Source organism: Ziziphus jujuba, chromosome 2 (assembly GCF_031755915.1).
Source record: "Ziziphus jujuba cultivar Dongzao chromosome 2, ASM3175591v1".
Lineage (NCBI taxonomy): Eukaryota > Viridiplantae > Streptophyta > Magnoliopsida > Rosales > Rhamnaceae > Ziziphus > Ziziphus jujuba.
The window spans coordinates 11,129,612-11,143,753 of NC_083380.1; the positions used below are offsets into that span (position 1 = coordinate 11,129,612).

Sequence of the window (14,142 nt, forward strand, 5' to 3'; positions counted from 1 at the left end):
TTAGTTGTTATCAGAGTTTTTATTTATTTGTTTTCTCATTAACATCTAATATTTTAATTTTGACTTAAATCTAATTTGATATTTGATATTGAAATTTTTTTTATACGTATTTAGTTAAATCTAATCTTCATAATATCATTCCACCTAATAATTAGTCTAATATCATATAAAAAAAATTATATTTTGAATTGTTATATATAATATGCTATTACCTATTGTATGAGAAATAAATATTACATATAACATAAAGCCATGAAAGCGCCTCTTCCCCCTCGCCCTCGGGCACCACCACCACCACACTTCCTCCTCCTCCTTTTCTGATTATCTGATTAAATTATTTTTAATAAGTTAAATATTAAAATATTGGACTAAATATAAATATCTCAACTCTATATGTAAATATTAAAATATATATACCTCAATTAACAAATTTTTTTTTTTAAATTACAAATTATCCCAAATCTTATCTCTATTATTTGAATCCACGTTCTTATAGCATAAATAAAGATGCAATTCACTAAACCATTTCTTTATCATCTCAAGGTAACAAATTGGGAATAAGCAAAATGCTTAAATCATATGCCAATTTACGGTCTGGGAATAAGAAGACGATCGAGGAAATGTCTTGGGCTGGACAATAATATTGGGCTCATACTCTGATCCTTGGGCTAAATGATTTGGGCTCCATTTCTGATCCGAAGATATGGCCTAACTGACCCAATACCTTGTCCATATTTCACGTTTTTCCAGTAACTGTTGGTAGAAAGAGAAGCAAAGATCGCGTTAACGGTCTGAACGGTATAAGACATGAAGAGATGTTGTTTCAGTTTCAGTTGCTTCATTCGGAGCTCTCAAAGGTTTATCAATCTTTATCAATAACCCAGCAATTGCATGGTTTGATTGCCAAGACCCATCTCTCACTTGACCCATTTTATGCCACTAGAATTCTAAGATTTTATGCTATCAATGGGGATCTTTATGCTGCCCGTAACCTGTTCGATACAAGTCCTAACCCAAGTGTCTACCTCTGGAATTCTGTAATTCGAGCTCACGCTCAAGTTCACAAGTTTGGTGATGCATTTTCTCTGTTTCGAAAGATGTTAAGGACTGAAACCAAACCTGATAACTTCATTTATGCTTGTATAATACGTGCTTGCTCTGAGAGACTTGATTTAGATGGTCTGAAACTTTCCCATGGAGCAGTAATGCTTTCTGGATTAGGATTGGACTCTATTTGTAGCAGTGCACTTGTGACTGCTTATTCAAAATTGGCCCTTGTTGATGAAGCCAGTAGGGTGTTCAATGGGACACCCAAACCGGATTTGGTTATGTGGAATTCTATGATTTCTGCTTATGGGAATTGTGGATTTTGTTATAAAGGACTGGAACTCTTTAGCAAGATGCAAAGCATGGGGGCAAAGCCAGATGGATATACTCTTGTTGGTTTGCTTTCTGGTTTAGCAGAGTCTTGCCTGTTGAATATTGGACAAGGATTACATGGTTATTGTTTGAAAAGTAATCTCGATTCTAATGCTCATGTTCGTAGTGTACTCGTGAGCATGTACTCAAGATGTGAGTCCATGAATTCTGCTTATGAAGTTTTTTATGGTTTAATCCAGCCTGATTTAGTTACATGGTCAGCTTTGATAACTGGATATTCACAGTCTGGAGACTATGAAAGCACATTTTCCTTCTTCAAGAAATTCAGTTTGGAAGGTAAGAAGGCCGATTCTGTTTTGATTGCCAGTTTGTTGGTTGCTGCTGCTCAGATGGCAAATGTAGGGCCTGGTAAGGAAATTCATGCATATTGTCTTCGACATGGACTAGAGTCAGATGTCATGGTTTGCTCTGCTCTGATAGACATGTATATGAAGTGTGGTTTTGTGGGCTTGGGGAATTCTGTTTTTTCCATTATGCCTAAAAGGAATATTGTTTCATACAATTCATTGATTTTAGGTTTTGGGTTGCATGGACTTGCCTTTCAGGCCTTTAAAAAGTTTGAGGAGATACTAGAGACTGGATTATTACCTGATGATTCTACTTTCTCTGCTCTTCTATGCACATGCAGTCATGCTGGCCTTGTCAAAGATGGAAGGAGTATTTTCAAAAGAATGACTGATGAGTTTTGCATCCAACCTAGAGCTGAACATTATGTTCACATGGTAAAACTTCTTGGAATGGATGGAAAATTAGAAGAGGCTTACAGTCTTGTTCTATCCTTGCCAGAACCAGTGGATTCTGGCATTTGGGGAGCCCTTTTATCATGCTGTGATGCCTGTGGAAATCCTAAGATGGCAGAAAGTGTAGCACAAAGACTCATAGGAAATAATCCTGAGAGTTGTTCTTATAGAGTCATGCTTTCTAACATATATGCTGGTTACGGGAAGTGGGATGATGTGGGGAAGTTAAGAGATGATCTAACAGGTGGTAAACTCAGGAAGATGCCTGGGCTAAGCTGGATTGAAGGCATTAATACCCTCTAGATCAAATTTTCTTCGTATCAGGTCTTGGATACATTCATTGACAACCTATCTGGTCAGCAAAGAAGACATTTGAGAGGCAAATAACCGGAAAGAATCTTGCTTTTGGGGCCATAAATGGCTTCGGTATATTTTTCTCATCATACCTACTGGTTCTATGTGCAATTCTTTGGTGATTCATTGTGAAAGAAAGGTCAGGTAGCTTCTGATCTTTTGGTAGTGAACTCTAATATATAGAGCAGATACATTTGTGATATAGGATTGCAGGTTATACAATTTGTCAATGCTTACCTGTAACCATAGATTTTAATACATGTAACCATAGAACCTAATTTAATAAGTTTTCTAAGGTCTCACACGGCTAAAATATATTTGTTATGGTGCTTAGTCATATGTTGGCTTCAACCAAGATATAGTAATTAAAAATAATTAAAAAACTAAAAGAAAGGATGATACATATCATTATGAATCCTTAAAACAACTTGAATATGATTTATCTTGAAGTTATGTTTACAATTTACAATAGAGAGAAATTTATTTAAAATAGCTTATGTGATTTTTCCAATGTGTCTGCAATATGTGCGAATGAGTAATTTCGTTACCTTTTTCTTCATGCTTCACCTTCTGCCTCTCCCCTTCCTATCTGGACCCCACACCTTGTATAATTTAATGTCACTCTTTGTCTCAGTGTAGACATAGTAATAAAGGAAACCTGCGGAATGTGTCTAATCTTGTAATTTTCATGTCCGCCACCAGGTTTCAACCGTTCTGCATGATCATCCAACAAGGGCAGCATACGCAACTCCCTCAGCGTTGTGACAAACTGCAAACCTTCAGGTAGCATCCTCAGCTGTAGACAGTTATGCAAGTTAAGGTATTTCAAGCTAGGTAGTGCTCCCTCTTCAAGATCTGTCCACTCCTCCAGGACATGAGAAGCAATGCTAAGAACCTCAAGCTTGGGAAACCCACCAGCATTACAAAACTCTTTCCCCATTTGTTTTGCATCATAAGCGTGCCATAGGGTTAAAGTTTTCAAGTTTGGTAGGAGTTGAAGTACCAATGCTGGGTTCTCGGACAGATGAGAGAAACCTAATCTTAAGTTCGTCAACTTTTCCAATGAGCCAAACCAACTAGGTATCTTTTCTAGAAGTCCTTCCAGCCGAAGCTTTCTCAGAAATGATGGTGGTGAGAATGGCTCCAAAAGTACAAGTTTTGCCTGGTTGTGGGTATGTTTTGCTGCTAGAGATAAGCTCAAAAGGCCCTGCATATTCGCCATAGAGGAAAGTAGATCACTTATACAGTCTTCTGCCACATCCACTACTCCAAGCCTTCTGAGTTGTGTTAGTTTACCTAATTCTTTGGCAATGCCACCACTGACATTTATACCAGTGAGGGTTAGGAGGTTTGTGAGTCTTCCTATACCTTTGGGCAGCATCACTCCACAAAAACCTGTGCTCTTGAACATTTTCAGGTGCCTCAGTTTCACAAGATTTAGCACCTCTTTCGGCAATGCTTCTATCCTTCCACACCATCTGATATCCAAAGTTTGAAGGGCTATTAAATTGCCAACTCCTGCTGGAAGCTCAGTTACTTCAGTGTGTTTCAAGCCAAGATATCTCAGGTGTATCATGTCTTGCACTTCATCGGGTAGGCTTTCCATTTTGGTATTTTCTAGATCTAACACTCTTAAGAATTTTGTACCACTAAGTTTTAACCAACAATCTTTTTCTTCGTAAGGTTTTTGATTACCAATCAGGAACAAAGATTGCAGTGGGAGGTTGTCAATCTCTGGCAGGTCTGAATTAGTTACAACACGACGGGCCAGCTGAGGATTACTGGACTCTGAATTGAGAGATGAAGTTCTGAAATTTCCTTCCTCTATTCTGTGAAGACAGAATTCTCGGTAAGGAGAGGGGACTTGTAATTTAGTCCCAGCACCTGCTTGTTTATTCGCAATATGCAGCATTCTTTGGTCGACCAATTCATATATGTTTTCTTCTGCTATATCCTCCATTACCTTACCTGCTTTTTTATTGATCAGATCTTCAGCTACTAATAGCCGAATAAGTTTCCCTTTTGCAATCCAGTAACTCTCAGGGAATATGCAACAGTAGAGTAGGCAATTCTGAAGTTCATCAGGAAGATTTAAAAAATTGGATTCAAATGAAACAGAAGAAGAAGAAGAAGCTGATAACTGACCTTCATTCAACCCTTGGGAATTCGTTTCTTCCATCTTGCCTTGAACAGCAGTTGAACTAATGGCTTGTGTCATTCTATGGATGGTTTCAGCAAGGCAAGATTCGATTGTCAGTATTTCATCTCCGAAGGAATTACTCAAAGTTATCCTATCCGACCCTTGCTGCTTATTTATCTGTATGATGAACTCTTCTATGCGATTTCCACATCATCAATGAAATCTCTCAGTTCATGTTCCCAAGTACTAATGCCACCATCCTCCTCTGTACTGCTACCATCATCAGAGGACCCTGCTAACTCCCTAAGTTTGTTAACTACCCTTTCTATTTGATCTTCAAGTCCAGCAAAGGCTTCCTTTTCTTTGAGTAACAGATAATCTAATCTCTGCAGAAATGATTTTACTGACTTCTCAGTGATATCTTTCGGTTCATCAGAAAACTGAGTTTTCTCTTGATTGGAATATATTTGGGAGCTTCTATTAATATGGTGTTTTATGTTAGAAGTTTTCAAAGAATAGTTTTCCACCTTGTTTGTTTCTTCCCAGCCTATAGTTAAATAATTTCTTAATGATAAACAAATATCAATTTGTTTAATCTGTTGAAAAAGAGACAAAGTTAGGCATGTTGTGATTGCCTACACAAAATAATATCTGAGGCCTGCAGGCTCCTGATTTGGGAGCTTCTATTAATATAGTGTTTTATGTTAGAAGTTTTCAAAGTATAGTTTTCCACCTTGTTTGTTTCTTCCCAGCCTATATTTAAATAATTTCTTACTGATAAACAAATATCAATTTGTTTTCTGTTGAAAAAGAGACAAAGTTAGGCATGTTGTGATTGCCTACACAAAATAATATCTGAGGACTGCGGGCTCCTGATTTGTACCAATTACTCTTTCCAAAATAATATTTATAAACATCTATGACTTAGTGCCTCGCAGTTGATGATGTTTCCAAGGAAAACATGCTTTTGACCTTGCTCTAGATGATTATTTCAATAACTACTTACCGCAAACAATAATAAATAGAGTAACTAAAGCATCTTCAAAATCCCAACTTTGATATCCAAAATCAAATGGTTTTTCTCACCCATGTTTGTTGTAAAAGAAAATTCTATAGAATAATAAAAAGATCGTATAGCAGTATAGTCTGATTTGCAACTTTTTTATTTATTTTATTTTTTATTTTTGGGCTGAATGTCTGATTTGCAACTATTATTTGAGATATTTGAACTTTGCATGAATAGCTTAAAAGTTGAAACCCACAACGAGACACAGAAAACCCAATTGAAAGTACAAGTGGACTAATTGGCGGGAACCCAATTTTTCCATGAAACCTTAACCATTCTTTTTATGGAGCTTTCCTACAATTATCCCTTCAACCTTTTCCCACATCCAGACTCAGATATTTTGTTGCAGACTAATTCTTGGGCCTATCTACCAAACAATAGATTACTGAGGGCTTCCAAAACAGAAGAAGAATTTTATTTTGGCTTTTTTTTTTAACTATTTTTTTTTTCTTCATATTTTTGCTAATGATGACCAACATTGCTGATTCATCCAGAATAAGTCATAAAAAGAGTACACTAGGGATTATTATCACACATGGCCATAACACTTTTAGCCTTGCCTTGCTTTTTCTTTACCACCAAAGGTTATAGCTTGAAGGAAAAGGATTTGAGGCTGATCAATGCCTACTATCCTATTGACGAATTTTGGTCTTCCTTTTTTTATTTAACTTTTTTCTAAAAGGGTTTCTGAAAAGGCTTGCCTTGTTGCAACATAGGGTTGTAACATAGGGATTCATTACGTACATATATAAATGAGTCTCTTTCTTTGAATGAGAATCAGAATCTTTAGAATATATGAGAGGGTTCAGCAGCTCAAACCCACATGTAATGTAAGTTCATTTTTTTTTTTTTTTCTTTTTCTTTTTCTAGGTTAGCTTTAGGATCGAGCTCTTTAATCTATGAAGATCCTTAGCTTCGAACAACTACGATAGCAATTCCAGGCGCTTGACTCAACCAGCCCACTATATCAAGCAATTTTCAGGAATTTGGGTCTATCAGAGAAAACCATACCCGGACCCGGACCGGATGAGGACACACACCCGGATCCAAACCCGGCTAAACAAAACTAGATAGAAACATATGAGAAATGCTGCAGATAATGACTATGGTACTGCTGGTGCTGCACATAGTTGACAGATATGTATGTCTCCAGTTGGGTTTCACAATAATAGTCATGATCAAACGGCTCAAGTTAATACTCGTGTTATCGATGATCAAATCAAATTTCGGAGTCCATATTCTTTTAACATTCATCATCATTATCATCATCACCAAATTGAATATATATATTATGCTTTTCTTCTCTTTTCATTTTTTTTTAAAAAAAATTTAACAAGATTTTGACCATTTTTTTAATATACCAATCATCAATTGGTCTTTATCGATCTTTGTCAACGGAATCCTATGGCCAAAGCCATTTTGATGATGTGAAATTTTGTTAGGCCCTCTCTCCCCTTCATAACTTATAAAGAGAACATAGAGGGAAAGAGTCAAATCAAGTCAAAATGTTTTTCTTTTTATTTATTTATTTCAATTCCAAAAGGAGGTACGGTTATATTTGAATTTTAATATATCCAATCAAAATGATAACAATTTCGGTATTGATCAAATTAGGGTATGTCTAATCATTAGGGACCCTTTAGATTATCCAATCCAATAATCTAAATATAATATACCTTCAATGTCCCAATAATTCACATGGTATGTACCTAGAATCCCAAGCAGGCGTGCAAACATGGTAGTCTCTTTAATAAGGTCAGTTCTCAATTTAAAATAAGCTGGAAAAAAAAAAAAGTGTACCAAATTCAATGGAAAATCACAAATAATAATTAAGAGATAGATGGTGTTTTAAAACTTTTCTTGATTTGAATCTTTAAATAGCATATCTAACTTCACTCACTGTATATATAATAACAGTACCAGTTAGGGTGGCTGACGGGAAAATACTAATTAATTATATATAATAGTGCATTTTTTTTTATAGATTTTTGCATACATTATAATCATTTGGATGCCCCAATCCCTCCCCCACCAACCACCCCCCCCCCCCAAAAAAAAAAAAAGAAAAAAATATATATGTATTGTTAGTTTCTAGAAAGTGCATTATTAAAAAGAATGTTCGAATTAAAGTATAAAACTATGTGAAATGGGCAATTATCCACAGATTGATTAGGATCAATAAAGAAGTTTTAAAGGAAGCGGATCTGGGAAGATTGCAATATATTATATAAAGAACAAAAAGAAGTCAAAAAAAAAAAAAAGAGAGAGAATTAGATAGAGGACAAGTCATTGCAGAAGTTAGATACATTTGTAATAATTCTAAAATTTCTCCATTTATCATGAAACACATAAAATAAGAATTAAAAAAAGAGAGTTGAGTACTTTAACGGAAAACCCACATTACAAAATACAAAATACAAATTACACAAATATATATATATATATATACACACACACACTCTGAAATTGATAACCTTCTTAGAGATAAATAGGTTTAAGGTATCTCAAATTTGGTAACCAGCGCCGAACTCTTTTTGAAACAGCTTGCATTAAATTCTTTAGTAGCCCTTTTTTCTATATGACCAAAATATATAGGTCTTCAAGAAATATGGAAATAGTAGTCTCTCTCTCTCACACACACACACTCTATAAGTCACTCATCATTGGCCTACAAAAACACATGGGGGGTTGAGAACGTATTGCCCTTATCGATGAGGTAGAGGACCGAGGACGGGGACCAAACACAGAGAACAAGTATAGAATTGATGGTTGGGAGTGATAGATAGATAGATACTATCAACAACAATAGTTGAATTGTTGAATGGGGAACAAACATCTTCCCCTTTCAAGGTCCCACAAAACTGGAACTCTACTTCCCTCTCTAGTCTCTACGATTCTTTTTTCTCTTAGCATACCACCCTCTTTTAGTATATAATTGCACATATATATGTGTGTATATATGCACTTCTGCAATTCTTTCGCACTTTGTTTTTGGTATATATAACTGTAACATGCAAAAACACTAATTAAAGATCTATATAATATACAAATTTTCACAGCCTATCATTGAGAGATGGTGTATCCAGATGTGAAAACCACTTCTATATAATATATATATATATATCCAGTAAATCTTTTATCAGATTAATTTAATAGTATTTATATTAAAAAAATTTATGAAAAATCTATGAAATCAATTATTTAGTTTTAATTTTAAAAATAGGTTCAGTCCAACTAAAAAAATTCAAATAAATACAAATAGTTATAATTACAAATTTTGATATAATATGGACCTGATAAAAGATTTGTCATATATAAATATATTTTCTTTCAGCACCTCTCAAGCCGTTTCTAGAATCTTGGTTACAGATAGTACAAAGAAAGTAACAAAAGGATTTACTTTTAAATATAAAACAGGAAATTTATGTGTTAATTTAATTTTTTACCCACTAAACGGAGTGAGGAGTAAGTCAGCGCAGCAACTAGATTTTTTTCCTTTAAGGTACTAATCATGATCAAAATCTCATGATTTTATGTACACAGAGCATAGATTCATGTTTATGATAACCAAGAAAATTAAACCTGTTTTTAAGGCTTTTAGATGTATAGATTTAACCGATTAATCATCACAAATTAACCAACGCCCTTTGAAAAACCTATATATAGAGTATCCAAATAGCAGGGAGGTATACTAGGCATATATAAAGGTGGCCTGGTTTAGGGAATGTTATGTGTTTTCTGAAGAATTCCATCTGGTGTTTGTACATGTCAGAGACATGTCCTTATTTTCATTATCACAACTGGATCCATTCATCCAACATCCGTGAATGGAATCCTGCAAACCCCACTACTCTATATATGTTTCCACCTATAGATGTATTAATTATCAAGAAGATGCATAAATAACAAGAAGTTTTCTTTTTTGCCTTGCTCAAAAAGGCTATGGTTTATCAAAAGCCTCATAAATTCATGCACATTTTTCAACTCTCTCTATGTATGTTATTATGAATTGTATCTACATAGGACATAACCTTTGTATGAGACATACTTAGAAATTGCAAAGGAGTTGGAGACCTTCAAAAATAAAGTAGTTTAAGGATTTGCCAATAACACAAATAGATACATATGGCTTTTCATTGCTGCTTCTTAGGTTTGCCAGCCGAATATTATTATAAATTTAACAAGTTATAATCAATCTATGCCTAGGTGATTTATTGCGCCAGATAGAGTTTATTATCTTTTCATTTAAATTGGTTGATTTAAACAGAATTAATGTGGAAGGAAGAGATAATGACTTGGACTAACAATAAACTTCATGATTTTGATGTTAGAAATTAGTCTTCAATATCTATTGAAAAGATTCAGTTTTAATTCAAAGCTTTGCAGAATGAAATTAAGAAAACTTTCCTTGATTATATTTCAGGATTAAGATTGTAAATTAAATTAATATGCCAATTCATATTTTAAAGCTTGGCAAGCAGAATCTTAACTCTGTGTGTGTGTGTGTGTGTGTGTTACTTTTAATTAAGAGCTACATATATTGAAGCAAACACATATGTACTGACAGAGACATGCTGTGTGTCTGGTTCTGTGAACATGAAGGAATTCGCAAAGCCACAGTCGATCCAAATTATGAAGAGAATATTTTCTAGGGTTCTATTCCCTGGTCTTCCTGTTTCCTTTAAAATTACTAGCTGTCTTCTTTCATATGCACCAAAATTTTGTTACACACATCCTTTTCTTTGGGTTCTTGAAAATCAAAGATCAGGAAGGTTAGGGTTAATTATATAAAACTCAAATTAAAAATAAGTAATAAACAAGAAGGTCCTTTTTAGAAAAAAAGAAAAGAAAAAGGGAATCGATATATATATTAACAATATATATTGAATAAAGTGGGCGGCAGGCTTATAATAATTATTAGTTTGATCAATTACCATATTTTTCTTTTTTACACTAATTACTTCAGCATATATGTGTATATATATACATAATTAATGTATGGATATTGAAACTATAGAAAGGCTTTTTGCTATATATTCTGTTGAAATTATGTTAAAAGCAGTTATTTTATGTTTGAAAAATATAAAAAAAAATGTGTGTGTATGTTTGTCTGAATGCATGAGAAAAAAAAAAAAGATGGGTGGAATGAGGAATGGGAGACATCCTCACATATCTTTGATATTATTATTAGATGCAAGGTCATAGTCATTCTTTTTTAGTGTACCTCTCATTTATTACCTTTGTCTTTTGCTTACCTCCATTACTACTCCATCCACTAATTCTTCTTTGGCCTTCCCTCTCCCTCTCCCTCTCCCTTCATTACCTTTTCTCACTAAACCCTTGAATCTCTCTCTCTCTTTCTCTCTCTCTCTCTCTCTCTCTCTCTCTCTCACTCTGTTCCACTCTAAGCTTGAAGATCTCCTTAATTATTCTTGGAAGAAATTAAAAAGAAAGAATTACACAGCTATATCTTAAAAGAGCTAGCTAGCAAACTCACAAAAAGGGTAAAGAAAGCGAAGTAGCTATTTATTCATTTTGATCAAAGAAACCTAGATCACAAACAGGTAAACTTATTAGCTTTGCTTCTTGTATTATGTTCATAATGATGTTATAATTCACTGCGTTTTTATTGTTTTTGGGTTTAATTTTTTGGGTACAAGCTAAAATTTAAAGAGATATAATAGATCCTTTGGGTTTTTTGCAGGCTCTGCTAATTAACCTTGTTCATATATGTTCTTTATACCTTAATTGGCAAAAGTTTGTAAACATATATAATTATGATTAGCAATTTTCATACTAATCAGAATCAAGTTTAACAAAATTGGAAAGGATATATATATATGTATTATGTTTACATATATAAATTCCTCATCCAACTTAATTTATTCTTTTGGGTATGGGTGTGAGAAAAAAAAGAAAGAAAGAAAGAAAAAAGGAAAAAAAGTTAGAAGAGACAAAATTGGAAACCAAAGATTAAGGAAAACATACAGAGAAGAGCAGCATGGGTGAATAAGTGTGGTTATGGAAGATTTAAGCCTTTACTCAATTTGTTGAAAAAAAAAAAAAGGAAAAAAGAAAATAAGATAATGGAAAGGATATAAGGGAGTAAGGAAAAAAAGAAAGAAAAAAAAAATTCAGATTTAAGAGAGTTGGTTTGCTTGTATTTCATGATATAATGCGTGTATGTCTGTGCATATGCGTGCCTGCGTGCGTGCTTGTAAGTATGTGTTTGTGTGTGTGTGTGAAAGAGAGAGTCAGAGAAAGTACACCGAGAAGGTCAGACGGCAATGCGTGGTCTGCTGGGGATTGGAAACCTTTTTTCTTTTTTCTTTTTTTTCTTTTTTTAAATTATCAGTAGTAGTTTCTTTTTTCAAAAATTTCAGGATATGATCTGCTATGATCTTCCATCGCTGATCATATATACATATATATAGTAACCCTAGGACACATCTTCTTCACTTTAATTATTCACCCAATATATATACCCTCGAATTGAAATCGAAAAAAGAAATTGCAAAAATAAAAAAGACTTAAAAATAAAAAAAAAAAAACAAAAAATAAATAAATGACGATCAACACAAAATGAATATATATATATATATATATTTAATTTAGCTTAACTTACCAAAAAAAAAATAATAATAATAATAATAATAAGAACACTAATAAAGCAAGAAAATCAAACAAGTTAAAAAGAGATTTGTTTTGTTTTGTTTTCGTTTTTGTTTGATGGGTTTAAAATGGCATTTTTAAATAAAATTCACAATAAATCAAATTCATCAGCTGCCTGCAGGTGTTGTGAAAAAGCAAAAACAAAAACAAAAAAAAAAAAAAGAAAAAGAAAAGAGGAAAAGATGGCATCATCATCATCATCATCATCAAGCTCCTACAATTCACCCTGTGCAGCCTGCAAATTCCTGAGGAGGAAATGCATGCCAGGTTGCATCTTCGCACCATATTTCCCACCAGAAGAGCCTCAGAAATTCGCCAACGTCCACAAGATCTTCGGTGCCAGCAACGTGACCAAGCTCCTTAATGAGCTCTTGCCTCATCAGAGAGAAGATGCGGTGAATTCACTGGCTTACGAAGCGGAAGCGAGGGTTAGAGACCCGGTTTACGGTTGTGTTGGAGCCATCTCTTTCCTTCAAAGACAGGTTCAGAGGCTCCAGAAGGAACTGGATGCCGCTAATGCAGATCTCATCCGCTTCGCCTGCAATGAGATTCCCACTCCGGCCGCTTTGCCGCCTCCTCAGCCATTAATGGCTCCACGACACAGGCCATTGGAGTATGGTGGTGGTAGAAGACTTGGTAATGAAGGAGGAGGAGCAGGGTTTTATTCTAATTCTGCGAATTTTTCGCTTCCTTATCCTCTTCAATGGAGTACTGATCATAACCCTTCTGGAGATATTAATGAAGGAAGTGGAGGAGGAGGAGATGGAAATATGTGAATTTATCATATAGCCTCTCTCAAAAACCCAAAAAAAAAAAAAAAAGGTATATATAAGTAAAACCCATCTAGGGTTTTCCTTTGGAAATGGTATATTATAAGTTGGTTAAGTTTTTTTTTTTTTTTTTTTAACTTTTTAATTTTCTTGATCTCAAAAGCCTCACCGACCCCTAAACTCTTCTAGCCAGATCATCACCTAGAGTTCCTTTTAAAAAAAAAAAAAAGTAATTTTTATTTGGTGGGTTTAGTGCTTAATTTAAATTTGTTGATTAACAATTAAGAAAAGCCTAAACCAAGAACTGAAAAGTCTATATATGTTAGAGTGGTATTAGGAAGAGGGTGATCCTAAATAAGGCTTTTGTATAGAGTTTGTAGTGAGTGTGGCTATTTATTTTGTGTCATTAGAGTGTAACTTTCTAAGGCTTTGGCATGCGGGAGTTGACATTCTTTGTCATTGTTTATGCTTAGGAATAAATGAAAAATAAACATTTTCTGCTTAATAAAGATGATTCTTCAGCCCCAAGTCTAGGGCTTAGTCCCCTTTTAACCTATATATATGTGTATATATAATATATTTATATGCTCTATACCTTTGCTTCTGCTTTGTTCTCAAGGACCACCGTTTTTACTTTCTTATATTAATTTATGTGTTATAAACTTTTAATTAGATGAGCTAATTCACAGCCCCTGGTTTTGAAAGAATCCAAATAAAAGACTGAAACCAACCCTCCCCTGTACACATATTTCATATATATATATATATATATATGAGTAATTGGGAAGTCAATATTGCCAAGAAATTCAAACCAGATATTGAAAAGAAAACCCTATATATAAAATACTTTAATTATTTTTTAAATTTTCTATATGACATGACGTGAGGCCAAGTTGAATCCTTTTCATACTAAAGCAGTACTGCCATTGATATCTGTTTATTACGCATAAAATATAAAAT

General features: G+C 34.0%; 3 protein-coding genes across 5 annotated transcripts; 2 read left to right on the forward strand and 1 right to left on the reverse strand.

Moving 5' to 3' along the window:
* The first annotated feature begins 742 nt into the window (after positions 1-742).
* On the forward strand, positions 743-3,374 carry LOC107418266 (putative pentatricopeptide repeat-containing protein At1g64310). 2 transcript variants are annotated; one of them, XM_016026954.4, is made up of 2 exons: positions 743-2,678; positions 3,237-3,374. In XM_016026954.4, the coding sequence occupies exon 1, from the start codon at positions 816-818 to the stop codon at positions 2,481-2,483; it is 1,668 nt and encodes a 555-aa protein (XP_015882440.2). In that variant the 5' UTR covers positions 743-815; the 3' UTR covers positions 2,484-2,678; positions 3,237-3,374. The 2 variants fall into 2 exon arrangements, with proteins under 2 accessions (XP_015882440.2, XP_015882441.2); XM_016026955.4 differs by having other exon boundaries at positions 743-2,673.
* LOC107418269 (disease resistance protein RPM1) lies at positions 2,919-5,370 on the reverse strand. The gene is made up of 2 exons (XM_016026959.4): positions 4,680-5,370; positions 2,919-4,605 (listed from the first exon to the last, which is right to left on the reverse strand). Exons 1-2 carry the CDS (start codon positions 4,683-4,685, stop codon positions 3,091-3,093), a joined length of 1,521 nt encoding a protein of 506 aa, XP_015882445.2. The 5' UTR covers positions 4,686-5,370; the 3' UTR covers positions 2,919-3,090.
* Positions 5,371-11,017: 5,647 nt separating this feature from the next.
* LOC107418298 (protein LATERAL ORGAN BOUNDARIES) lies at positions 11,018-13,717 on the forward strand. 2 transcript variants are annotated; one of them, XM_060814681.1, is made up of 2 exons: positions 11,018-11,304; positions 12,524-13,717. In XM_060814681.1, the coding sequence occupies exon 2, from the start codon at positions 12,595-12,597 to the stop codon at positions 13,186-13,188; it is 594 nt and encodes a 197-aa protein (XP_060670664.1). In that variant the 5' UTR covers positions 11,018-11,304; positions 12,524-12,594; the 3' UTR covers positions 13,189-13,717. The 2 variants fall into 2 exon arrangements, with proteins under 2 accessions (XP_060670664.1, XP_048330156.1); XM_048474199.2 differs by having other exon boundaries at positions 12,534-13,717.
* Positions 13,718-14,142: the final 425 nt, after the last annotated feature.